Consider the following 26,559-nt stretch of genomic DNA (forward strand, 5'->3'; position numbering starts at 1 on the left):
GTTAACCATTAACTACCAAGGAATTTTGAGGCAGGAGTTATTGGGGCATGACAGCAGCACACTTCACCTTGGGCTAGCAGAGAAAGAAGAATAAAGAACGTGACGTCAAGAGAAGGCTGGACCATGAGGATCACATTTCATAAATCAAAACAAGTCAGCTTACATCTGTCATTTCTCAGTATGACAACAAACAGCTGAGCTTAACGGCAACACAGACACTGTTTGGAAACTCTTGTGTTGCCAGAATGAATCGTAATTACCATAACAAGACAAAAGAGACAGAGAAGCCATGCAGCACTGTGAATTTACCCCTTAAACCTTCACTATAAGTCACTTTAGATGTAGTCTCAGTTTCAGATGTCACACCCTGAACCTCTGATGCATATGGCACACAAAATGAGAGACACTTCGGGAGTTTCAAAGTCGTCATCTAATTGGTTGAATTCTCCAGGATTTCCAAGAAATGTGTGTGTTGCGTTCTTTAATGGTCCACCTGGAAACAAAGCCACTGTGATGCCAAAGGCCCCCATGGAAGAAGAAAGCCATCATGTTTACAACTGTAACAATGAGCGCTTATCAGGATTAACTAAACGCTGGATTTTCAAAAATTTGTGAAGCTCGCAGCACCATTGTTGCTGTAAACTTGAACGATGTTCTTGAATAAATTGCATGCTGGTCTGTTATAGTGGGGACATCAAATTTACAATTACATTTTCATGACCCTAAACATGACGCTGAACAAAACAAACTGTGCTTGGTTGCTTTACATGTCAATCGGACTTCCTCTTGGGCGGTCCTTGGCCAATGAAAGCTGCTATGGAGTCCAGACCTTGTGTTATCAGTCTGAATTTAGATGTGCTACATTAGATGTGCACACCTGCCACATAAATATTTAATTCAATTAATGTTTGGTCACCTTTGTGTGGAGCTATTTTCCAACAACTTACATACAAAACTAGCAAGAAGAAGCTCACATTTAGTGCACAGATTGCTCAATTTAGCACTTGTGATATTGACACACAGTTGACTGGTACATTTCAGCAGTCTGTGAAATGAAGGCATCACCAGAGGCCAAACCACTCAGGACTAATTTTGTTCTGCATGGGCCTTTGTATTTTGTTTATTCAGAAAACATGGATTGGCTCTAGAGAATAGTATCATGAAATATAAATAACCAATAAAGACAAATATTAGAAGTACAATTCCGGTAAAGTGCCTGGTAATATTCTGCCTAAACAAACAGCATCCAAACTAAAATAGAACTTCATCAGTGACTGATTCGGAACAGCAACTCTGACATGAAGAACAAGAGAGACTTTTGATCAACAACTAATTCAACGGAGTTAACAGCGTGATTTCTAAGTACAAAAAGACAGAGCACACACAAATAGTGAGTCCATTTAGTAGTAAAATTTGATTAGATTTAACTAAGTAAGGAAGGAACGGAGGAAGGAAGGAAGGAAGGAAGGAAGGAAGGAAGGAAGGAAGGAAGGAAGGAAGGAAGGAAGGAAGGAAGGAAGGAAGGAAGGAAGGAAGGAAGGAAGGAAGGAAGGAAGGAAGCAAGGAAGGAAGGGAGGGAGGGAGGAAGGAATGAAGTAGGGAATGAAGGAAGTAAGGAAGTTAGGGGAGGAAGGGAAGTAAAGTGAAGGGAGGGAGGAAGGAAGTAGGGAAGTAAAGTAAAGTGAAGGAAGGAAGGAAGGAAGGAAGGAAGGAAGGAAGGAAGGAAGGAAGGAAGGAAGGAAGGAAGGAAGGAAGGAAGGAAGGAAGGAAGGAAGGAAGGAAGGAAGGAAGGAAGGAAGGAAGGAAGGAAGGAAGGAAGGAAGGGAAGTAAAGTGAAGGAAGGAAGGAAGTGAAGTAAAGGAAGGAAGGAAGGAAGGGAAGTGAAGTAAATGAAGTAAAGGAAGTTAGGGGAGGAAGGGAAGTAAAGTGAAGGAAGGAAGTGAAGTAAAGGAATGAAGTAGGGAATGAAGGAAGGAAGGAAGGAAGGGAAGGAAGGAAGGGAAGGGAGGAAGGGAAGGGAGGAATAAGGGAATGGGTTCTTCTCATTTCTTATTTGTTCATCCTTGTTTCCTTTCCTCGCGTCTCAGCTCCACCCCCTGTAGGATGTGAGGGGAGGATGCAAGGAAAGAAAACGAGGATGGAGGAAGGAAATGTTATTTGTATATCGGACTGTTCTTGATCACTCGAGAGTCACTTCAAAGCGTCAAAACGAGTGAAGCAGTTTTGTTGCAAAGTTTTTCTTTCAAACCACAGAAATAGTCACAATTGACGCATATTTGCCATTCCAAACACACCTACTCCAAACCAACAAAACATATGAATTTGAACTATTAGATGATCAGCTAGAAGAAGCTGACCATCTAATAGTTATACTAATACTAATATGAATTCCTTTTATTGCCTTCTTAAAACATCACATTATTTTCTTTTTCTTTTAAAAATGAATTTGTCACACTACAGGACTATTATAAAATACCTAAAAAGTTATTTTATAATCTGAAGTGAATATAAATTGTGAAATTCTTCTCACTTGCAGTTTAGAATGTCATAAAAACAGAAAGTAATGTAAATATTAAAGATATATATTTGATAGGAGTATATTAAAAGTGTTTTGGATTAATTATAACGTCACATTACAGGACACATATAGACAGACCGGCTTCCTACAAAATAACCCATTGACTTAATGAACGTAAGGAGCTAATCCAGTGAATGAAAACAGGATTTGCCTCTATAGAAAACAGTGATCAGCTGCATGGAAAGAATCAGATCTTGGCTGCAAATCAATCCCACATCGCACAGCCACTCAAGCTGGACAATGTGTTTTCAAAGCGGTGCCCCCGCTGCTCACATACCAAACAACATCTAGCTAAAAATAAATTCACAAGCCACATCTCCAGGGCGTTTTGCCATCCTTCTGGGAACGCACAGCCATATGCTTAGCTTACATCTCATCCCCTGCACTGTCGTCCCCATCACATGACACAAGAGCTCATTAGCCAGTCCACTCGAAGAGATCCACACAGCAGGGATGCGGAAGGGGAAACAACAATGTGAAAAGGTCAACTGCAGATGTCAGAGAGTGACAAGAATACTGAAAGAGCGAACACGTGCAATGACGGAACAAAACTGGCCCGGGACTATGAGAAAAGGCCTAATCTACTGACTGACTGCTTTAAATAAGCTCATTAGACGAAGTGCCTGTTTCCCATAGACCCCTGCCACTCTTTTAACTCTAACGCCAATACTAGATACACCATCTACAATTTTTTAAACATTTCTAATGCTTTTATAATTATTCTTCATGCAGTTTCATGACCTCATAATAGGCGAGATACTATGTGGAATAATATCAGACCACAGGACTATTTTGAAAGGGGATTACACGGTTCTCACGGAACATGAGAACATCATGGAACGTTACGAAAATGTAAAAAATGTGATTTACAGGCCCTGGGAAAGTCAAAGGTAATAATATCTTAAAAAGAAAAGGCATGGGAATTTCAATAGTGAATATCACTTTTTCTAAGAACTAAAGACTAAAAACTTTGTGTGCTCAATGTCAAAATAAAAAGAAATGTTTAATTAAAGGGGGGAAAAAACTCATCCAGTATCATAAGCAAATAGCAGGATTATTATCCTTAACTAAAATAAGAGTAAAACACATTTTTCATTACTTGAAAAAAAAAAAAGTAATTATTTATTTAAAATTTAAGTTGAAGTACTAAAATAACTCAAACTAATTAAATTAAAACTTATTTTAAAAAAAATACATGCAAAAATAATCATTTTTAAAAGATTTACGCATTACAATTAATAGTAAAATTCCATAAAATTATATTGAATAACTATTAATTAAACTGCATACATCTTTAAAATTATTTCATTTTTTTTGTATATATAGATATGTAATAAAATTTACAAAAACACAATTTCAAATAATCATTAATTTCCTCCATCCCTTTCAGACCGTATCTTCGATATTTGTGCGACTAAGGGGCTTTTTACTTTGAACGATTTGTATGAAAAAGAAATCTTCTCCTCTTTCCCTTCTTTACCGGTTAAATTCAACCTTCCTAATAGTCATCTCTTTTGTTTTCTTCAAGTGAGGCACTTTATTCAAAAATTATTTCCCCAATCAGCACCCTGAATCAGAACTTGATTTCATTTTCACCCTCAACCCTGGTCAAAGACAGCTGATATCTACCATTTCTACCAAATAATCTCCCTTACTCCATCTCCAGTCAACTCTCTTAAGCAAACCTGGGAGCAGGATTTGGGTATCGACATATCTGAGGACCAGTGGAAGAACATTCTTAGATTCTTCATCTATCTGTGCTAGACATGCCCTAATCCAGCGTAAAAGGTAGCTCACCTTACCAATGCTACACTGGCTAAAATATTTCCAAACAGAAGCGATGCCAGCAATAGATGCAAACACTCTCCAGCTGATAATCTTCACATGTTTTGGTCTTGCCCGATGCTAACGGACTATTGGTCTGACATTTTTAGAACACTCTCACAGGCCCTTAATACCACCATTGTCCCTAACGCATCGACTGTCCTGTTTGGCCTTCCCCCAACTTCAATTGCATCAGCTGCAATGCACTGCGTCATTCCTTTACCACTTTGTTGGCCAGGTGTGCTATCCTTTTTAAATGGAAACATACCTCTTCCCCATCACATGTGGATTGTATATGAGAGGCACTGCAATGCATCTACCTAGAAAAAATTAGACACTCTTCCAAGGATCACTGAGGGCCTTTTACAAAATGTGGAGCCTTATATATATTTATATTTATAAACTACGCAAATACAGTTGCTTTGCAAAAATGACCATCTTCCACTGTAGGACAGTCACCATCTGATGGCCTGACATGACTATTATTCTTCATATTCAACATCTCATTGAAAAGTGAAAAGGAAAATGTCTCACGACTGTTAACCTGATAACATTGAGGTTTTTAACCTTGTGTTCACCACTGATATCTGGCCAGAGGAAGTGGAAATGGAGGTTGTTTATTAATACTCTACACTGTAAAACCCAATAAGTTCAGAATACTCAAAACATTTGAGGAAACTTATTACCTCAAAACATTTAAGTAAACTAACAAATTTTTTTAAAGTTGGTAGAACTTAAAATTTTTGTGACAAGTGGGGCGGGGCTGAGAGCCATGGAAGCGGATCAAGGCCAGTGTGGTGCACTGTGGTGTCTCTCACTAACAATTCCGTCACCAGCATCCCTTTCCCAACTCGTCATTATGTTAATTACATACAGGTAATTTACATAAACATCACATTCAAATCTTGGTTAAATGTCAAATACACATGCTATTATAACTATCAGAGAGTCATTACGTACTTGCATACATGTAATCAAACAACATATGTGGTCTTAAATGTTTTGCAGCTCATCCTCAACCTACAGGCTCTACTCTTCACCACAGTGGTAACCCTACAAAACTAACATAACAGAACCCCCCTGAATCCTAACATAACAACATTAAACATTATCTCATATCTCCATATGTTAATCTTGTGCAAAAACACACAAAATGGTCTTATATGGTCTTACGCAAAGCATGCTGGGAATTAGAAATCTGCTGCAGCTCAACTCAATCATATTAAGTTCAGCTTACTACAATGAAATTTTGAGTTCATGCTACTTTTTTCTATTAAGTACAATGAACTTTCATTATTATTTGAGTGAAACAAACTCATTTAATTTAATTAATTTCACTGTTCGGTTTTACAGTGTAGGCCACGGTTCTTCAAAGACGCAGCAGGTGTTACATACTGTAAATGGAGTGTTACATTTTTGTTATGATGCTTACACAGCAAAGTCAATCCTTATTATTGATGCACAGAGTCATATGCATTACATACTCCCTCTCCTATTATGCTTTTTTGAATATTACCTTTCATGCGGCGTGTAATATAGCTGTTTATGAATGTAAAAGGTCTGCATATTTTTAAAGATCAAAGTGCAACACCAATAAACTTATTGTCTTGTATATTCTCAATCTATCCAGAATCGTGCAGATCTATGTTGTTGACTTGTCAAGAAGACGCCGTTTTCTGCTCTGCCAAAGCAAATCCACTTTGCACGCACTTAAAAGGACGAGGTCTCACGCTCGAATGGATATGGAGAAGCCTGAATTCAGATATGATAATGGACATTTGTTTTCAGACATGTGCTGTAAGCGGTAGACCAATCACAACAGATTGGGCCATCTGACCAATCAGAGCAGAGTAGGCTCTCAGAAAGGCGGGGTTTAGAGAGACTAAATCTTTTATCAAACCGTTTCAGACACTGAGAAAAGAGGTGACGCTGCAATATATATTATGAGAAAATTAAAGTGTTTTTGGACCTTAGATGCATGTAAAGCTTTGTAGGAGACTCCAAAAACAACATTAGGGACCTTTAAAATTGTATAATTAAAAACTTTAAAAATAAACAAACGTTCTTAAAAGGTTAGTTCACCCAAAAGGGAAAATGATCCCATGATTTACTCACAGTAAAGCCATCCTAGGTGTGAATGACTATCTTCTTTCAGATTAATACAATCAGAGATATATTAATAAAGGCCTTCTGAAGCGATGCAATGGGGTTTTTTTAAGAAAAACATCCTTATTTATTAACTATAATAACTAGCTTCTGGCAGAGGGGCGTACGTATCAATTTGCGGCAGAAGAGCGACCTCTGACCCAATGAATGACGTAATGCAAAACATGGAAGCCCATAGGATAGAGCAAAACAAAACACCGGTCATGAATTAAAAGTCTAAAATGAGAAATTTTAAGGAGAAATGTAGCTGTCAAAGTGTAGCTGAAGAAAAATGGACAAGAACAGCTAAACAGTCATCCAACACTTGGATGTCTTGAATATGAAGCAACAACAATAACAACAGCAGTGGCGGCCAGCAGACTATTACCAAGAATTGCAAATAAGATTAGGCTGAGCCTTACGTAACATGTGTGACTAAAGCCCTGATTCAGGATACTACAATACACACCTAGGCAATAACACTCCTCACCTGTAATAAGATGAGAATCCACATCAAATCACTGGGCAAATTAAAATCTAAGACTGCAGCCTCTCTGTTTAAAGCTGATACAAACAACATAAAGAACATCTAATGCACAGGAAATTAAAAAAGCACCAATAGAAGACCTCAGCGAGAGGGGTGTATTCATGAGAACGCTGCCCATAATAACTCTCCAAGTATGAGAACAATGTTTGAGGCCACCACAGCGAGCAGTAGTTTGAGTTACTCCCAAGTTTATAATAAATGCTGCTTGAATTATTGCTGTTATTGTTATCTAAAACCATTCTAAATTAATTTTTTGTTAATTCAAATGAAGCTGAAATACAATATAAACTTAAAAGAAGATTAGAAATCTTGCCTTGGCATCTAACTGAACTAAATAAGATGAATTACTAACATTACTAGATCTGCATTAAAACCAGAAATATAAACATACAGTGCTCGGCATAAATGAGTACACCCACTTTGAAAAGTAACATTTTAAACAATATCTCAATGAACACAAAAACAACTTCCAAAATGTTGACAAGACTAAGTTTTATATAACATCTGATTAACTTATAACATGAAAGTAAGGTTAATTTTCAGTTTTACTCAAATTAGGGTGATGCAAAAATGAGTACACCCCACAACAAAAAAATACTACTTCTAATACTTTGTATATGATTTTTAATGACAGCACCAAGTCTTCTAGGCATGGAATGAACAAGTTGGCGACATTTTGCAACATCTATCTTTTTCCATTCTTCAAGAATGACCTCTTTTAGAGACTGGATGCTGGACGGAGAGTGATGCTCAACTTGTCTCTTCAGAATTCCCCATAGGTGTTCGATTGGGTTCAGATCAGGAGCCACTGAATCACTTTCACCCTGTTGTTCTTCAGAAATCCAACAGATGTGTGTTTAGGATCATTGTCATGTTAGAAAAGTGCACGACGACCAAGGGCACAGAGTGATGGTAGCATCTTCTCTTTCAGTATAGAGCAGTACATCTGTGACTTCATGATGCCGTCAATGAAATGACACCAGCAGCACTCATGCAGCCCCACATAAGGACATTGACACCACCATGTTTCACTGTAGGCACCATCTATTTTTCTTTGTATTCCTCACCTTTATAACGCCATGCAGTTTTGAAGCCATCAGTTCCAAAAACATTTATCTTGGTCTCATCACTCCAGAGTATAGAGTCCCAGTAGTCTTCATCTTTGTCAGCGTGGGCCCTGGCAAACTCAAGGTGGGCTTTTTTGTGCCTGTGCTTTAGGAGAGGCTTCTTTCGTGGACAGCACCCGTGCATGCCATTCTTCTGCGGTGTACGCCGTATTGTGTCACGGGAAAGTCACCCCAGTTTGGCTCTCTACTTCTTTAGATAACTGCAAGAACTTGCATGCCGATTTTCTTTAACCCTTCTCATCAGACGACGCTCCGGTCGAGATGTTAACTTCCGTGGACGACCTGGACGTCTCTGTGAGATGGTTGCAGTTCCATCTTTTTTACATTTTTGTACCAAGTATTCTGACTGATAAGTAAAGCTTTGCTGATCTTTTTGTAGCCTTCACCTTTCTGGTGTAAAGACATTTCTCTTTCATGTGGTGCCATTGCTGACAGTAAGAAATTGGGTTTTAACACCCTATTATAGTCAACTGTCTGCTGGACACCTGTGTAATGAATAATTAGACTCACCTGTGGTTGAATTCTTGTTAAATTAGACATTTGTAGTCTAAAATTTAGCCTTGCTCCCGAGACTTTCAGTGGAGTGTACTCATTTTTGCATCACCCTAATTTGAGTAAAACTGAAAATTTTGTTCTCTAAGTTATATTATTAACCTTACTTTCATGTTATAAGTTAAACAGATGTTATATAAAACTTAGTCTTGTCAATATTTTGGAAGTTGTTTTTGTGTTCATTGAGATATTGTTTGAAATGTTACTTTTCAAAGGTGGTGTGCTCATTTACGCTGAGCACTGTATATATCCAAATATATATATGGGCTGTCAATTGATTAATCGTAGCCCAAAATAAAAGTTCATAATATGTGTCTGTATTTTTATTATGTATAAATAAACAAACATGCATGTATATATTTCACATATTTATATACAAATATAAATAGTATATTTTATATATATATTTTTTATGTATATATATATATATATATATATATATATATATATATAAGAACTCTCATAAAAATAACAAAAGCACATAAACTGAAGTAAATAAGCTGAATTACTAACATTACAAAATATATATGTATACACACACATATACATATATATATATATATATATATATATATATATATATATATATATATATATATATAAAAAAAAAGCACATAAAAAAATCACTTAAACTAAAATGAAAACTGAAAAATAAATGTTAATAAAAATATTAATAAATACTATAAAAATGATACTAGAATAACAGGTTCAAACATTAGCATTGGCTTCTCTCATACACACACCTTTAGATAAGTCATATTCACTCTAGACCTTTAGCTTTCAATCACTGTCTAAAACAACACAGTCTCTGATGTCTGAGGTTTCCATAAGAAAAGCTAATTTTCCTATAACCAAAGGAGACCCAGAGGCATCATGCAGGAAACATTTGAGGACAGTAAAACAAAGTGAGGATAAAAAGTTAAAACTTGCTACTTCAAAGCTGTTCTATTTTTTTCTAAGAGAAGAGAGGAGTCAGGTGGATTACAAATTCTGCACAATTATACTTTCAGCCCATGTAAAATGTTTTAAATGGACGAAACTGTTTCAAACTCCATCTGAGGACCATTAACCATGTCTGAATGTCTTCTCATACATTCACTCCATCAGAGATATTTATAAACCAAATAAAGAGTGATATGCATGCTGATGCAAGTTACAACTGCACACCCCGCCCCCTCACACACACACACACACACAAACATGCAATGTGTGTATCATCTCACACGAGCTCATTTATTTGATTACCATTTAAACCACTTGTCACATGGACTATGCAAACTAACAACAAACTGCTTGACAGTGCAGTGTGGCATGCATTACACAGACTGAGTGCACGAACATCCTAGTGAGCAGACTACCTAGACAGCACAACACAGACATGGTGAACTGAGCTGGTTCGGAACGTGCCCGTGATGCTGTCTAGATAGGCAGCGCACTAGGTTTTGGAACACAACCCGCGCGCGCGCGCACAGTAAATGTACAGAAAGTGAGCAGAAAGTGAGTTACCTTTGGAGTAGAGGGACTTGGGCGAATCGAGGTCGATATCCGCGCTAAAGAGCGTTGTGAAATCAGAGGGCATCGCAGTGCCTCCGATCCGCTAAGAAAATGACAGACTTGCTCTTCAACCGCAGCTTCTAATAAACTGCCATCGTTTAGTTTTGCCGACACGAAAACCGAAAACAAACAAAAGACAGCTACAGAAAAAGCAGGCAATGACACTTTTGAGTATCATAAATAAAGTGTTTGTGTCGCTCAGAGCTCTTCGTAGTGTGTATGTGTGTGTATGTGTGTGTGTGTACACACTCAGCCAGCACGACTCTGTTTAGTTTGTCTGTTTCCTCTGCGGCCCCGCCCACTCCACGCGTCATCACTTCAAGAGCAATACATTCAGAACACAGGTTAATTGGTTGAAGACAGGAGTATTTATGACCCAAAATGTAGTAACAAAATGATAAGAAATGTATTTCAGTCTAGAAAAACAATTACTCCAAGGGGAGTTAATAGATAAGATTAATTGGCCTTAAATTTTACCCTATAAATGTTGTGTCCCCAATAAAGTTAAAGAACTACATTTAAAAATTTTGCACAATATATACCCCACTAATGAAATTATTTCTAAATTTAGTAACGCTAGTTTAAATTGTAATTTTTGTAAGTCTAGTATTGAGTCAATTGATCATTTTCAAATGCCCCCTTGTTAAAGAATTTTGGTCCAATCTGGCAATTTTTTTTTTTTTTTTTTTTGGCTTTGAAATCTAATTTGTTCATTGATTTAACTATGTGTGATATATTCTGTTCTTTTTCACATTGTAACCAAAATATAGAATATATAGGAAATTTAGTTATTTTGTTGGCAAAATATTACATTCATAAATGTAAATTTTCCTCAACACTGCCCAAATGAAACCACTTTCTCTGTGACCTTAACTATTTAATTATAACACTAAAAATGATTAACAACAAAAAAGTGTCAAATTTATAAATCTGTATTTTCTTCTCTTTTTTTTTTGATTGCTTTCCTTTCACTACTTTATGCATTTGTCTTCCTTATTATTTATGTTTGATGTCATCCATTGATATGATTAAGTTGTTCTTGTTCAAACTTGCAATAAAATAAAAAAAAAGTTAAATAAATAAATAATAATAATAATAAAAAAAAACAGGTTAATTAACTCTACAATAATGACAAAACCAAAATTAATTTTAAATGGTCTTGAACTAATTGATAAAAAAAAAAAATGCAAGAACAAACATATTTATACTATTTTCCAAAAACAAAATAACACCCAGAGGAAAATTCTTTTGGAACTCTATTATTGATAATATTAATTGGCAGGCTGCTTGGTTAATCCCCTTTAAATATTGTATCAATAACAAAACTAAAGAAATACAATTTTAAATTTTGCATTTACCCTGTTAAATCAATAATTTCAAGATGATATTGATATTAATGATTTATGCTAACAAACAATGCTAACAAAGGTCTTGAATACATTGTTAACTTTTAACAAAATTTTATATACATAAACAAAAATGCTTAAATTCTTCCCCAATATTTAAGAAATTTGATTTTTATAAAAAAAAAAAAAATTATAAAACAAAATATGAAATTGTTAAAAAACAAAAAGTCATTCATTCATCTTCAGAACACAAATGAAGATATTATTGATGAAATTCAGTGGTTCAGTGAGGCCTGCACAGACAGTAATGCCACTGAAACTCTCAAAATCCATAAAGGTGCTAAAAACATATTTGAAACAGTTCATGTGAGTTCAGTGTTTCTATCTTAATATTATAAAGCGACGAGAATACTTTTTGTGCACCAAAAAATAAAAATAACGACTTTTCAACAATATCTAGTGATGGGCCGATTTCAAAACACTGCTTCGGAGCTTAACGAATCAAATCATTTTTTTTTTTCTCTTCCATATGTTCAGATGACTTTGGACATATTGTTGATACATTCTGTGTAATGTATGCAAAGATGTATTTCATGTCATCTCTAAATTGTTTGCAATAATAATATAATAATAAAAAAAATTAAATTAATTAGATCAACTCTAACTCACATTTCATTACCTACCTGTCTAAGTTTTTGTAATGATAAATTAAATGACAGAATGAGACAAATTCTGGCTTTTTGTGCTTAAATGTTTTTTTGATTGTTTTTTTGGGGAGGCTGGCCCATGTGGTCTGATCCAACAGACGAGCTGCTGTAGCTCAAACTGCTCAAGAAGTTAATGCTGGTTCTGATAGAAAGTTGTCAGAATACACAGTGCTTCAGTTTGTTGTGTATGGAGCTGCATAGCTGCAGACCAGTCAGGGTTCTGCTGGGAAACCTTGGGTCCTGCCATCCATGTGGATGATACTTTGACACATACCACCTACCTAAGCATTGTTGCAGACCATGCACACCCTTTCATGGAAATGGTATTCCCTGGTGGCTGTGGCCTCTTTCAGCAGGATAATGCTCCTGCCACAAAGCAAAAATGGTTCAGGAATGGTTTGAGGAGCACAACAACGAGTTTGAAGTGTTGACTTGGCCTCCAAATTCCCCAGATCTCAATCCAATCGAGCATCTGTGGGATGTGCTGAACAAACAAGTCCGATCCATATAGGAGCCACCTCACAACTTACAGGATCTGCTGCTAACATCTTGGTGTCAGATACCACAGCACACCTTCAGGGGTCTAGAGGAGTCCATGCCTCGACGGGTCAGGGCTGTTTTAGCAGCAAAAGGTTGACCAACACAAGATTAGGAAGGTGGTCATAATGTTATGCCTGATATGATTGTTGTTGAACGGGGATCCACTATGTGCCCTTGACAGACAATTAAAAATAGAATGAATAATGGGACACAATTATATGCATGTTAAAAAAGTAAAAAAAAGCAAATAGAGCACACTTTTTAAGAAAATATTTCACCAAAAGCAGCTTGACCCCTGCACACTTTTTGATTTCTCAGGAAAACAAACATGTATAACAAAGCACCCAATCAGTGTGTATGAAGAGTCATGCCATCATGATGCCAGTGATGTTCTTGGGGAAAATTCAACCATTATTGTCTAGGGACAACGCAGGCTGTGAGGACTGTTTGACACAATGTTTGGCAGCTTGTCACATGATTCATGTGCAGCAGATTCACTATTGTCCTCACACAATGGATGTTAAAGGGATAGTTCACCCAAAAACATCATTTACTTTTTTGGTGAACTATCCCTTGTGTGCCATTCAGAATTAAATTGAGAACGCCTTTTAAATTCCAGTTCAACTCCTGAATTTAATTTGAGGAAGAAAACAGGATGCAGTATTACAATTCAAATTTGAATGGAAGGAAGTAGAAATCAAACTGATACAGTAACAAGAAAAGCTTGTCAATACAAACTTTGAACGTACGAAAGTTTAAAAAGCCTTGAAATGATGATGTAAGCAGCTGTTGACATTTACTCTTTTTACAGCTCTTAATAAATCAATTATAATACAGTGTTATCATTATATACTATTGTGTTCATTGCCTATAAAACTGCAAAGCAAATGAGATTAGCTGATCAACTTAGTTTTGCAATTGTTTAATCATTGACAAATCCGCAGAAAATCTACATGGATTATAGTCATTAATAATAACAACTCTATAATACTTTTTTATATTCCTGTGTGATATATATTCAGTTGTCTTTCATATTAATACCTGGACACTGTCACAAAACTCATATAACATTCAGACGACTGCAATATTACTTCACTATCTCGGCCCTGACATTTGTATTATGTTCACAAAGTTCACAACATTTGTGGGGTCAACTTTTAATGACTTTGAAATTAAATTTGACAAAATGTTCAGAAGGGTCATGGACCTTCGTTTTTATAGCCCTGTACGATTTTATCTGTAATAGATTTATAACAATGCTTTCAGGTTGAGTTCAGGAAAACTCCTATGAATTTGTCAGTACATATATTAACTGAATATAAATAGTTAGCTAAATGACTGTCATTTAAATAAGCAAATAAATAATTTAACAAATAAAATTGTACCTATGCATAAAGTAACACTAAACAGGATAAACAGCGCCATCTGGTGTCTAAATGAGCGCTATGAAATAAGCAAACAAAACAAGTACAACGCCCATGCATGCATTCACATATAAAAGCATACTTACATCTAAGTTAATATATTATTACATTGCAATGCTCACCTTGCTTATAGATAGTTTTCTCTACGAGTAAAACCAAGAAACTATGCGTCTGTATGGTTTAAAAACACAATAACACGATATTATACGGTTAGTTCACCCAAAAAATAAAATACTGTAATTAATTACTCACCCTCATGTTGTTCCACATCCGTAAGACTTTCGTTCATCTTTGGAACACAAATGTAGATATTTTTTTAATGAAATCAAAGAGTTTTCTGTCCCTCCATAAAGATCCAACGCAACTTACACATTCAAGGCCCAAAACTATAGGAAAGACATCGTTAAAGTACTCCATGTGACTCCAGTGGTTTAACATCAATTTTATGAAGAGATGCTACGGAGCCCCGCACATGACATGCAAGAAAAAACTTGAATTTACTATTTCGTGTGCACGTTTTAGTAAATCGAGGGAACGAATTAATAAATCGTGCGCACAATTTAGCCTATTATTTTTTTCCTGCATGTCATGTCCAGGGCACCGTAGATGCGAGTGCTTCATATGCGCAAAAAAACAAACATAATTGACCACTTTTTATGAGAATATTGATCTGCAACAACGCACGTTCACAAGCATAACGACGCAACGTTGTGTTCAAGCAAGAGCTGACATTGTGGCGAACACTCTTTTGTAAATAAAGTGGTAAACTATGTTTTTTTGCTCAAACAAAACACACGCATCGCTTCATAGAACTGAGGTTAAACCACTGGAGTCACATGGAGTACTTAAAGAGTTAGTTCACCCAAAAATGAAAATAATGTCATTTATTACTCACCCTTGTAAGACCGGAACACAATTTAAGATATTTTTGATTAAATCCAATGGCTCAGTTAGGCCTGCATAGCCAGCAATGACATTTCCTCTGTAATGTTTGGAGCATAATGAATCAGCGTGTCGAATCATGATTCGGATCGCGCGTCAAACCGCCAAACTGCTGAAATCACGTGACTTTGGCGCTCCGAACCGCTGATTCAAAACGTTCCGAAGCTTCCTGAAGCAGTGTTTTGAAATCGGCCATCACTAAGTCGTTATTTTATTTTTTGGCGCACCAAAAATATTCTCGTCGCTTTAAAATGGTAATATTGAACCACTGAACTCACATGAACTGATTTAAATATGTTTAAGTACATTAATGGATCTTGAGAGAGGAAATGTCATTGCTGGCTATCCTATGCAGGCCTCACCCATCGGATTTCAACAAAACATATCTTAATTTGTGTTCCGAAGATGAATGAAGGTCTTACGGGTGTGCAACGACACGAGGGTGAGAAATAAATGACATTATTTTAGAATTTTAAATCAGTCCACGCTTTTCCGTTTCAGTTGAAGGTCATCAGGGTGTAATTCTTCCTCCAGTCCAGTGTGCGTCGCGTGCGTCACTCTGAAGCGCCACTGTGAGCAACACACGAAGCAGAAGCGGAACAAGCGGCGCAGCGTCCATGAAACTGGCGTGCTGAGCAACAGAAAAATAATATTTTCCCCATAAGTATTCGGATTTATTGATTGAAAATGCCGGACTTAGCGGTAGAAAAGGTCGTCGTTCATCCCTTGGTGCTACTGAGTGTCGTGGACCATTTTAACAGGTAAATATGAGTGTTGTGATGGTGCTGTGGTAAAACTGTTAACTCACTGTCATTATGTGTCAATGAAAGTAGCCGCTAGAAGCTAAAGGCTAACTGGATACAGTCACAGAATAAGTAAAAACATGAAAAGAAACACTATTTTTAGAGTTTATTCATTGCGATAGGCATATTATAGAAAGAAATTGATAACATTAAAGTTTATGTTATAGCGTCGTCTTATAGAGGCACAGATATCTGACTATCTGCAAGTCAGATATGATTATTATTAAAATGTTGTGCATCATTTTACTGTCAAGTAGGGCTGTAAGCTATCCAACAACGAAAGTTGAATACACAGACTATATAATTTAATAGAGTATTGTAATTACAATAATAAACCAAATGTATTGCTCGTTTTCTCAGTATGTGCTTTATGTATTGTTGATATATCTGACATATATCTATCTAAATTAGTATAGAAAACGCATAGCTTTCTGAACAGGCTTTCAGACGAGGTTCAAGTGTAATACATGGTCTGACATGGCTTATATATTCAAAGAGCCATACATTAAACATTCAAAAACATTGTATTTGTCTCTGTTTGTAATCCTTGTCTTTGTTTCACAGGATCGGTAAAGTTGGCAGTCAGAAGCGAGTTGTGGGTGTTCTGCTGGGCTCATGGCATAAGAAAGTGCTTGATGTGTCCAACAGCTTCGCTGGTATGTTTGCATCTCTTGGTATAAAATGCATTTGTTTCCTGGTGAAAAATATAGTGTAAGTAATGTTTAGTAATTGTGTGGCAGTGCCTTTTGATGAGGACGACAAGGATGACTCAGTTTGGTTCCTCGACCACGACTATCTGGAGAATATGTACGGCATGTTCAAGAAAGTCAATGGTAAGATTGCTTAACTATACACGTCAATGTTATATTTTATGCACTTGTATGCGTTATTGAATCTGTTATGTCATTGTTATAGATCGTGACCTCATGTCCAAGGTCTAATGGAGTCATGGTGTTATTTCTTTCAATTTTAGCAAGGGAGCGAATAGTTGGGTGGTACCACACGGGCCCAAAGCTGCACAAGAATGATATTGCCATAAATGAGCTAATGAAACAGTACTGCTCTAATTCGGTATGTAATTCTGTTTATTTTAATACTGTTTAGCTTAGTTTACACTGTGTGTACCGGGGTAAAAAAGGTAATATTTCATTCTAAAATCAAAAAGGGATATAATATTTTGCATAAAATTAGAGAAAAAAGTATTTATTTTATATATATATATATATATATATATATATATATATATTTTATATATATATATATATATATATATATATTTTTTTTTTAATTATATAAAATAAATATTTCATATAATTTTGTGCAAAAATATTATCTTTATAATATTTTTGTTTATATTTTTTACTAATACAAATTCCATTTAAATAATTTGTATTAATAAAAAATATAAACAAAATCATTATTTTAGTACTATTTACTTAAACCAATACTAAATTTCTCCACCGATAGCCGATTATTCAGAGTGATATCTACCGATAGTTTGGGGGTTCTGCCTTTTATACCTTCTTTTAAATTAATGATCATTTTATATTAATTAATAATTACATTTTAAAAGAAATGTAAATAACTTTATTCTCTCCATTTCATCAACTAGTTTCAGAGTAAATGGTTTCAGTTGTAAGCATAAACTCATTACAATTTAATATTAACATGCATTAACTAAATTCTGAAGAACTTTCTGAATGTTATTAATCCATATAATAACTATTAATATTGAACATCAAACTGGTTTCTTTACTCAAAGCCCAAATGCAGTGCATTTTCCTGCCCTCTTCTGATTGACAGGATATATGCCAGTATCACTATCACTATAAGCTGGTTTTAAGCTATCGGCCGATAGCGTGAAAAATTGCTTTTATCGGCCGTTACCAATTATTGGCTGATATATTGGGGCATCTCTAGTTATTAGTCAGTAATGTTTTACTGAATGCTTGAATTACAGGCGGTACAAAAAGAACTTGTCTTATATTGTCTATTATTATTATTATTATTTTGATTTACAGTAATGGGATTTGGCAGAGGATATTAAATTGTAATGAAAATAATGCCACAATACAAAATCTTAATGTTTCTGGAAATAGGCTTAATTTTCTTCATGCAAAATATAATTTACTTTTGATTTTGGGTTGAAATACGTTCTGTTCATGTTCTTGACATGTTTCATGAGGTTCACCCACCATACAGGAGAAACAGCTTAATTTAAGCTTATTAAAATCCTTTGTATTTCCCAGGTTTTAGTCATTATTGATGTGAAACCCAAAGACCTGGGGTTGCCAACTGAAGCTTACATCTCAGTGGAGGAAGTGCATGATGTAAGTACTTGTGTAGTTCTGTTATATATTATGTTATGTTTAAGGTCTCTCATGCTAATTGTTGGCATTATTTTTTTGCTGAAGGATGGAACTCCCACGTCTAAGACGTTTGAACATGTGACCAGTGAGATCGGAGCAGAAGAGGCGGAGGAAGTGGGTGTAGAGCATTTGTTGCGGTAAGACAGACAAACTTGTACATTATCATTTTACATGTATTAAAGTGCCCCTATTGTGCTTTTTTGGATATTACCTTTCATGTAGTGTGTAATATAGCAAGCTGTTTGTGAATGTAAAAGGTCTGCAGACTTTGAAAGATCAAAGTGCAGATAAATGGAGCTCTTTTTCCACTTTCGGGCCAGTATAAGCCAGGGCTAACAGTGTGCCGGGCGGGGCCAATAGCCTCAGACCTCAAGCACCAAGGCCAAAATCAAGTTGCATTTCCACTGTTGGGCCAGTAGCCCCGCAGTACTTCCCTGAAACCTGCTAGATCACAAGACTTACAATTCCAGCATCAATATCGATGTTTTACAACAAAAACTGTTACAGTAATTTATTCATTTGTGTCAGAAGTGCATATCAATCATGCTGAATATAACTGGTTTTACCATTTCACATAAAAAAAGAAAACATACCTAATCAGTTGCACTTATTTCCATTTATTTACAATCACAAGCATGCACAGGGTATCCGCGGGGTCTTGAAAAGTATTAAAAGGTGATAAATCAATTTTGGGAAAATTAAGACCCTTAAAAAGTATTAAAAAGTCTTATTTTTTTAATTTAGTCATTTTTATCAAAAAAACGAACAGGTACATAAACTAGGCTATTGTGGGTACGTTCGTAAAATTACTGCGAAAATGTTTTATGTATGTTTTATGTTTTCTAATACGTCACCGACGGAATGGTCCAGCGCTGCGCGGCGCCATCTGTAGGACAAAGCTCAGCAAAGATGTAGGAATATCTGATCAGAGTTGTACACGGATACACATTTTTAAATAAATCTGCCGTGGCAAAGCTACTGAAAGTGATTTTCGGTGCTGGTAATCTATATATCATTTGCTGAAACAAACTCGTCTCATGGTTGCGTAGTAACGACAGACGCCACCGCAGCGCCCGAGCGCTTTGGAAAGAAGAAAGCGGCGCCGACGCGTTTTCCATGCGTTTTTAGACGCGACATATGAACGGTCCCTAAAAGAGTTCAAATGGCTCAATGCACCAAATGCGAGTAGAATCAGCGCTGAAACGTGTTCGGTAACTTTTTTTTTTTTTTTTTTTATGAATGTGTTGGGATTAAATATATAATTTGCAACGGCTGTGATTTAATTATATAGCATGCTTGCTGTAGCAGGTGTGTGTTTTCATTTTCGATTAACTGTAAATGCTACTTTGCTTGTGATGTTTAAATTTGCATTTAGAATGATTTTTAATTCTGTTGTTTACAAAGAGAAGTTTCAGTATCACATGATTCTTCAGAAATGCTGATTTGCTGCTCAAGAAACATTCACTATTTATATTATTAAGGTTAAAATGCAGTTTTTGCTGCTTAAAATTGTGGAAATCCAATTTAAACATTTCTGGTAAGATTTAAAAAATACAAAAATTAATACTTTAATCTGTCATACTTTAAAGTGATAAAGTGAGTGAAGAGTGAAGACATTTAAAATGTTACAGAATATATTTTAATAAATAATATATTTGATAAATACATGTAATATAATTTCAAATAAATGCTGTTATTGAACTTCCTGTTTTTCAAAGAAAACGAACAAATATCACCGTTTCCACAAAAATATGAAGCAGCACAACTGTTTTCAGCATTGATAATAATCATAAATGTTTCTTGAGTATTGTATTTGTTGTAATTGTTCTGAAGGATCATGTGACACTGCAGACTGGAGTAATGATGCTGAAAATGATCACAGGAATAAATTACATTTTACAGTACATTTCGCAGGTACTTTAATAATAACAATTATATACACACACATATAAAATAATGTGTGTGTTTCCATCGTAGGTCAGGTCTTAAATTTCATGTAAGGTGGTATTAAAAAGGTCTTAAGTCTTAAATTTAACTTGTTCATATCTGCAGATACCCTGATGCACAAAACAACTCAGTTAAGGCTTTTAAGTCAAAAGGCTTACACATTTAGAAAAATATTACGTTTACATGACATTTCTGAGCATTGCTATTAATTTTTCTCAAGGTTTGCGCGATCTCTCCGTCTATCTATACGGTTATTCTTTCAGCCAGAGCAACAGAGGGAGCTCGTGAGGAGAAAACAGGAGTTATACGCGTTAACTGGAGTGTATGACAGATATGGGAATGCATTAGTCCGATTATGATATCAATAGAGGCACAGGAAGAGACAGATAAAACATTAAACGAAATAAATAAACTATTATAATCATATACAAGTTGTCTACATTCCTAATGCAGTCTCTGGTATTTTCCATAAACGTGTATTTATCATCACAATGATTAGCATAAGTAGCTTTTAGCATCATAATCTGCATCATACGGTGATCAGAATTCCCATCGGATCGCAAGGAAGTTATTTCAAACACTTGCTGGTGTCTGAAAGTGAAAATTGTTCAAAATGTCTTAAATGTTAGAGAGACCAAGTCCTTTATTGAACCATTTCAGACACTTTGAGAAAAGAGGTGATGCCATAATGTATATTATGAGAAAATAAATATTTTTTTTTTTTAATCTTGGATACATGTAAACATGTTGCAGGAGACTCCAAAACAACATTAGGAACCTTTAAAATGGCACATTAGGGGCACTTTAAAATATCTGAAAGCAACCTAGTTTATTTATTCTCTTGCTGATTTCTTGCAGTGATATCAAGGACACAACGGTTGGCACTTTGTCGCAACGCATCACCAATCAGGTGCATGGGCTGAAAGGGCTCAACTCCAAGCTGTTGGATATCAAGAGCTACCTGGAGAAGGTTGCAACCGGCAAACTGCCCATCAATCACCAGATCATTTATCAGCTGCAGGACGTGTTCAATCTGCTGCCTGATGTCAACCTGCAGGAGTTTGTCAAGGCCTTCTACCTTAAGACCAACGACCAGATGCTTGTGGTCTACCTGGCCTCGCTCATCCGCTCTGTAGTGGCTCTCCATAATCTCATCAATAACAAAATCGCCAACCGTGATGCAGAAAAGAAAGAGGGCCAAGAGAAAGATGACAGCAAGAAAGAGAAGAAGGATGAGAAGGATAAAGATAAGGACAAAGACAAGGAGAAGGGAGACTCTACAGCCAAGAAAGAGGACAAAAAGGAAAAGAAATGAACCTGAACTGGCATGAACTTGGGCTTACACAATCTTGGCTGAATAAGGGAGGAATTCTGTGTTTCTTTGCCTCCTCGTTTAACAATCTCCAGTCTAAATTGGGCATTGTGTCTGTCTTTTTGATATAAAGGACTTATGTTCTGTTTTGATTAAAAGAGAGAGAGAAATTCATTGCAAATTTTCTTTCATTTTTTTGATGTTTTGGTCCTGATCAAGGTTGACCTATTTACATTATAGTCCCATTATTAGACCATCAGAATACCAAGACAAGTGTCCAGTGTTACAGCAAAGTCCAACTGCAGCCATGTAATTGTGTCATTGTATTTACACTCATGAGATTTTTTTTTTTTTATCATAAAAAGCAATGACAAACAAGCTCCTGTGGCCTAACCTGTTTTATTTTGTTCACTACATGCAAAGCGTACGGTTTGTTACAAGTTCACAAAGAGCACATTCTCAAAACACGTCTACTGTATTTAAACATTTAAACACGTTCATTCAAACAAGTTCATTTAAAAACGAAAAGTTCATTTAAACACGTTTCTCCTTGCTAGTTTATAAAAAAACATGTTTCAGAAATAATATCCTCTATAAAAATGGTACATTTTGCTTTTCCTGAAAAGAAAATTAAAGTTTGATCAACTTCCATGTGTTATTTCTAAATTAGAATTCAGCTACAGATATTAATTTTCTTTCTGCTGACTAAGTAACTGAAGACAAAAAGGTAGATAGAGCAGGAGGTCAGTTTGTACATGCATCACAGGCCAATGGTGAGGACTAGGTATTCTTGTCACTATGATGAGTTTCTTCTTCCTTCTTCTTACATTTGATCCCAAAAAGACTGAGGATCTTTACCAACATCAGGTCGACGATTTCCTCTTCCTCAGAAGGCTGAGTATCAGAAGAGTCATTTCAGTTATTAAAACTTAAACCACAGTGAGTGACTGTTTATTCTTACAACTTACCCTGATCAGCCACAACATTAAAACCACCTGCCTAATATCGTGTAGGTCCCCCTCGTGCTGCCAAAACAGCTCTGATACAGTGAACTCCACAAGACATCCTAATTGTGTCCTGTGATATCTGGGACCAACACATTAGCAGCAGGTCCTTTAAAGGGTTAGTTCACTTAAAAATTAAAATTATACCATAATTTACTCGCCCTCAAACCATTCTAAGTGTATATGTCTTTCTTCTTTCAGCCAAACACAGTCGGAGTTATCCTGACTCTTCCAATCTTTATAATGTAAGTGAATAGTACCTGAGATTTTGAAGCCCCAAAAAGTGCATCCATGACTCCAGGGGGTTAATAAATGCCCTCTGAAGTGAAGCAATTGGTTTTTGTTGGAAAAATATCCATATTTATAATTTTATAAAATATAATCACTTGCTTCTAAAGAACGGCCATATGCGAGTCTAGTTCTGACGAAAGAGTGACCCCAGAAGCGCAGAGGATAGAGCAAAACAAAACACCGGTCATGACTTAGAAGTCTAAAATGAGAATTTTTAAAGAGAAAAGTAGGAGGATTTTGATATAAAAGAGGAGCTTGAGTTTGTTACCCTGCCCTTTTTGTTAATTTGTTCGTCAAATCTTATGCTACTCCGACGTCCTACGTCATATGTCAGGTAAGAGGTCACTCTTCCGCCGTAAGTTGACTTGCGTACGGCTATTACCGGAAGCTAGTTATTATAGTTTATAAAGGTTCAAATATGCATATTTTCCCTACAAAAACCCATCTCTTTGCTTCAGACGGCCTTTATTAACCCCAATGGAGTCGTGCGGATTACCATTATGATGGATTGATGCGCTTTTTTGGGATTCAGAATCTAGGGTGCTATTCAGTCCCATGGAAAAATCAGGATATTTTTTTAAATATACCTCTGATTGTGTTTGGCTGAAAAAAGAAAGTCATATACACCTAGGATGCCTTGAGGGTGAATAAACCCTTTAAATCCTGCGAGTTGTGAGTTGGGGCCTCCATGGATTGGATTTATTGGTCCAGCACATCCCATAGATCAGCGATGGAGAACTTCGGTCCTGAAAAGCCACTGTCCTGCAGGGTTCAACTCCAAACATCAAAAAAGAGTAACTAGAAAGCTACTGTCAGGTGAGTCTTTATCAGGGGTGGAGCTAAACTGCAGGACAGTGGCTCTTCAGGACCGAAGTTGCCCATCCCTGCCACAGATGTGCAATCGGATTGAGATCTGGGGAATTTGGAGGCCAAGGCAACAACTTGAACACGATCATGTTCCTCAAACCATTCCTGAAGCAATTTTTGCAGTGTGGCAGGGCTGTACATGCTCTGCAACTGCTTTGCAACTTTAGGTATTTGGTAAATGTAATAATATAATAAATGTTATTCACTTCAACTCTCAGTGGTTTTAATGTTGTGGCTGATCAGTATAGCCGCATTTACATTACATGGTTCAAGTGACCCAATTCCGTTTTAACTTTTTCCTCTCATGTGGCACCGATGGGATATGACCCACAAACATATAAGCAGGAAAAAAGCACATGGATTCCAAAATTCTCAGATCAATTTTAGGCCTCATTCATATGTGGAAATAAATCTAATATGAATGCATTTGTGTCTGACATGTAAGCAGACAGATCGGATATTCCTATCAATGCGAGTTGTACGTCACTGAAAAAGCAAAAGTGGCGAATGACGTCAACTCAGCTAAACACCAATTGTGATCACATGACACTTTTCAGTGGTGCAATGGAGGACGAAGGCTCAACCCAATGTTTTACTGACATTTAAAGATGGTGCGGAAAGAAAAAGATTGTATTGTCATTTTATCTGTGTCCATTGCAAATCGTGTCTTTTTTACTTCCTTTACGACCTAAGCTTTTCTGGGTCAGTACGTCTACCTTGGGCTGTTTCACCAAGTGTATAGTGTAAATGCAGATATGGATATGGGTCACTTTTAAAAGAAGATATAAGTTGGTCGTCAAAAAACAAAATTGGATATGGTCAACAAGTTGGAACTGGGCATCAAGACCTGCAGTGTAAATGTACAGCAGTTAGATTAAATATGTAAGTGACTCATATGACACCTGGTGATCCTTCTGTTCTTCACCGAACGCCTCAAGGATGATTGAGACAAAGAGGGTAAGTATCACAAACGTAATGAAGATGACACAAGTGGAAATGATGAGAGCGCCGAGCACGGGATCAGAATCCATCACCTGTAGAGATAGCATGAAAGCTGTGATAAAGCAAAAGCTTTTCAGTGACACTTTACAATAAGGTCTAATTTAGTAACATTAGTTATTGCATTAAAGGTACAATATGTAAAATTTTTGCAGTAAAATATCAAAAAACCACTAAGCTAGTGTTATATATTTTGTCCAGCTGATTACTAACAATATCTCTAATGTTTTCAACGACTTGTAAATCATGAGAAAATTCCCATTCTAAACAGTGACACGGGGCAGTGCAGTCGCCTGTCAATGACGTCAGTTACCTTTGTTACCGCCCTTACTGACGTAGAAACCACATGACAACAGTGCCGTGGACAAATGCGGAAGTAGAGTCTAGCGTCCAGCAAACCACTAGCTCGCTTCAAGCAGTTCCTTATTTACTTCTTGCACGTTTTATGGTGGATTGTGTTAATTATTTATGGAACATAATTACTGTTTACCATCTGCCGCTGGTTCTGTCGACAAGTAAAGCTCCCGTAAACTCATGACCGGAAAAGCGGAAGCGGCGCCGGCGACTGTGTCATAATAAAAGTCCTGCTGCTCGTGAGGCGTGTGTTGATCAGTCGCTCCAGCTCCTCGTTCAGCTCCCGCAACACTCGGTCCTGCTCTGCTTCATACTACAGTAACGTTAATAATCGCATCCACGAACATGAGTTCTTCCAGACTCCAATCCCTATTCTTTTGCACCGTCCGTTGAGATGGAGACCACATGTCCCAAGTTTCCGCTCTAAAACTTGGCGTCATCAAACTACGCCTTTGTTTTGAATAGGCTTCTAGCGACCTCTAGCGGAAAAAAATATCACAAATTGTACCTTTAAATAACAATGAGCAATATATGTTTGCACCTTTTTTTCATGTTAGTTAATAAAAATGCTCTTGTTCATGTTAGTTCATACCACATTAACTAATGTTAACAGATACAACTTTTGATCATTAACTAAGATTAATAAATAATGTAGAAGAATTGTTCAAGGTTAGTTCATGTTAATCTTACTGTAAGGTGTTACCAGCTTTTCTGCGTTGCTTTCCAAGTTTGACTGTAAATCATTTCACGTACCTCATCATAATTGAAGATGCCAAACTGCAAACTGAAGATTGTCCTGAACGCATCTGGGAATGTTTTGTATGAGTACAGCTTCCATCCAAATATTAGATTGCACTATTGAAAACAAATGCACAGTATTAATTCTTTAAAAAAAAACGCACCTAAAATGAAAGTCTATGGGGCAGCCATCCAATGTTTGCTGCAATTGTAAGTGTGTTCCTGTCAAAAGGCTGTGCTGTATCATGAATAAGTCACGGCTGAAGGCATTGTTAGGCACAACGCGAAGCAGAGTGACTGCAACCCCTTCAGCCGTGACTTATTCACAATAACAGCACTAGCCTCGAGTACCTTATTGCTTTTATAAAACATTTACATTGAATGCAACTTTCATGAAGTAAACTTTTCTTAAAAGCCTTCCTTCCACCCGAAAAAAAACGTGAACAGCAACAGAAGTTACATTATTACACCATTAGATGGCGGCAAAGGCTGTCTTTATGAGTGTGTCAGTCAGTAATGAAGACTTTTATATTGAAAAGACTAAATTGTTGTGAACACGGAACAAGATGCATCAGGCAAATGCTTTGAC

General features: G+C 36.4%; 3 protein-coding genes across 3 annotated transcripts in view; 1 reads left to right on the forward strand and 2 right to left on the reverse strand.

Moving 5' to 3' along the window:
* Positions 1-10,561, reverse strand: part of nfat5b (nuclear factor of activated T cells 5b) — a 75,917-nt gene extending 65,356 nt beyond the window's left edge. The window contains exon 1 of the mRNA XM_067400061.1: positions 10,280-10,561. Coding sequence (XP_067256162.1) covers positions 10,280-10,352 — 73 coding nt within the window. The 5' untranslated portion in view covers positions 10,353-10,561. The remainder of the gene's footprint in view (positions 1-10,279) is intronic.
* Positions 10,562-15,857: 5,296 nt separating this feature from the next.
* psmd7 (proteasome 26S subunit, non-ATPase 7) lies at positions 15,858-22,045 on the forward strand. Its single transcript, XM_067400067.1, has 7 exons — positions 15,858-16,047; positions 16,654-16,745; positions 16,830-16,922; positions 17,063-17,160; positions 18,339-18,419; positions 18,504-18,595; positions 21,264-22,045. Exons 1-7 carry the CDS (start codon positions 15,974-15,976, stop codon positions 21,718-21,720), a joined length of 987 nt encoding a protein of 328 aa, XP_067256168.1. The 5' UTR covers positions 15,858-15,973; the 3' UTR covers positions 21,721-22,045.
* Positions 22,046-22,256: 211 nt separating this feature from the next.
* The window catches only part of pkd1l2b (polycystic kidney disease 1 like 2b), a 54,541-nt gene continuing 50,238 nt past the window's right edge, over positions 22,257-26,559 (reverse strand). Inside the window, exons 32-34 of the mRNA XM_067400068.1 lie at positions 25,986-26,087; positions 24,782-24,913; positions 22,257-22,611 (exon numbers count right to left, since the gene is read on the reverse strand). Coding sequence (XP_067256169.1) covers positions 22,498-22,611; positions 24,782-24,913; positions 25,986-26,087 — 348 coding nt within the window. The 3' untranslated portion in view covers positions 22,257-22,497. The remainder of the gene's footprint in view (positions 22,612-24,781; positions 24,914-25,985; positions 26,088-26,559) is intronic.

The sequence above is a fragment of the Chanodichthys erythropterus genome, chromosome 11 (assembly GCF_024489055.1).
Source record: "Chanodichthys erythropterus isolate Z2021 chromosome 11, ASM2448905v1, whole genome shotgun sequence".
Taxonomy (NCBI): Eukaryota; Metazoa; Chordata; class Actinopteri; order Cypriniformes; family Xenocyprididae; genus Chanodichthys; species Chanodichthys erythropterus.

What these genes read in the sequence shown, in the direction of transcription:
- psmd7 (XM_067400067.1), top strand. Translation starts at nt 15,974, where the DNA reads ATGCCGGACTTAGCGGTAGAAAAGGTCGTCGTTCATCCCTTGGTGCTA. An exon ending in GTCGTGGACCATTTTAACAG is followed by an intron (nt 16,048 to 16,653) that starts GTAAATATGAGT and finishes TTTGTTTCACAG; the next exon opens with GATCGGTAAAGTTGGCAGTC. An exon ending in TGTGTCCAACAGCTTCGCTG is followed by an intron (nt 16,746 to 16,829) that starts GTATGTTTGCAT and finishes ATTGTGTGGCAG; the next exon opens with TGCCTTTTGATGAGGACGAC.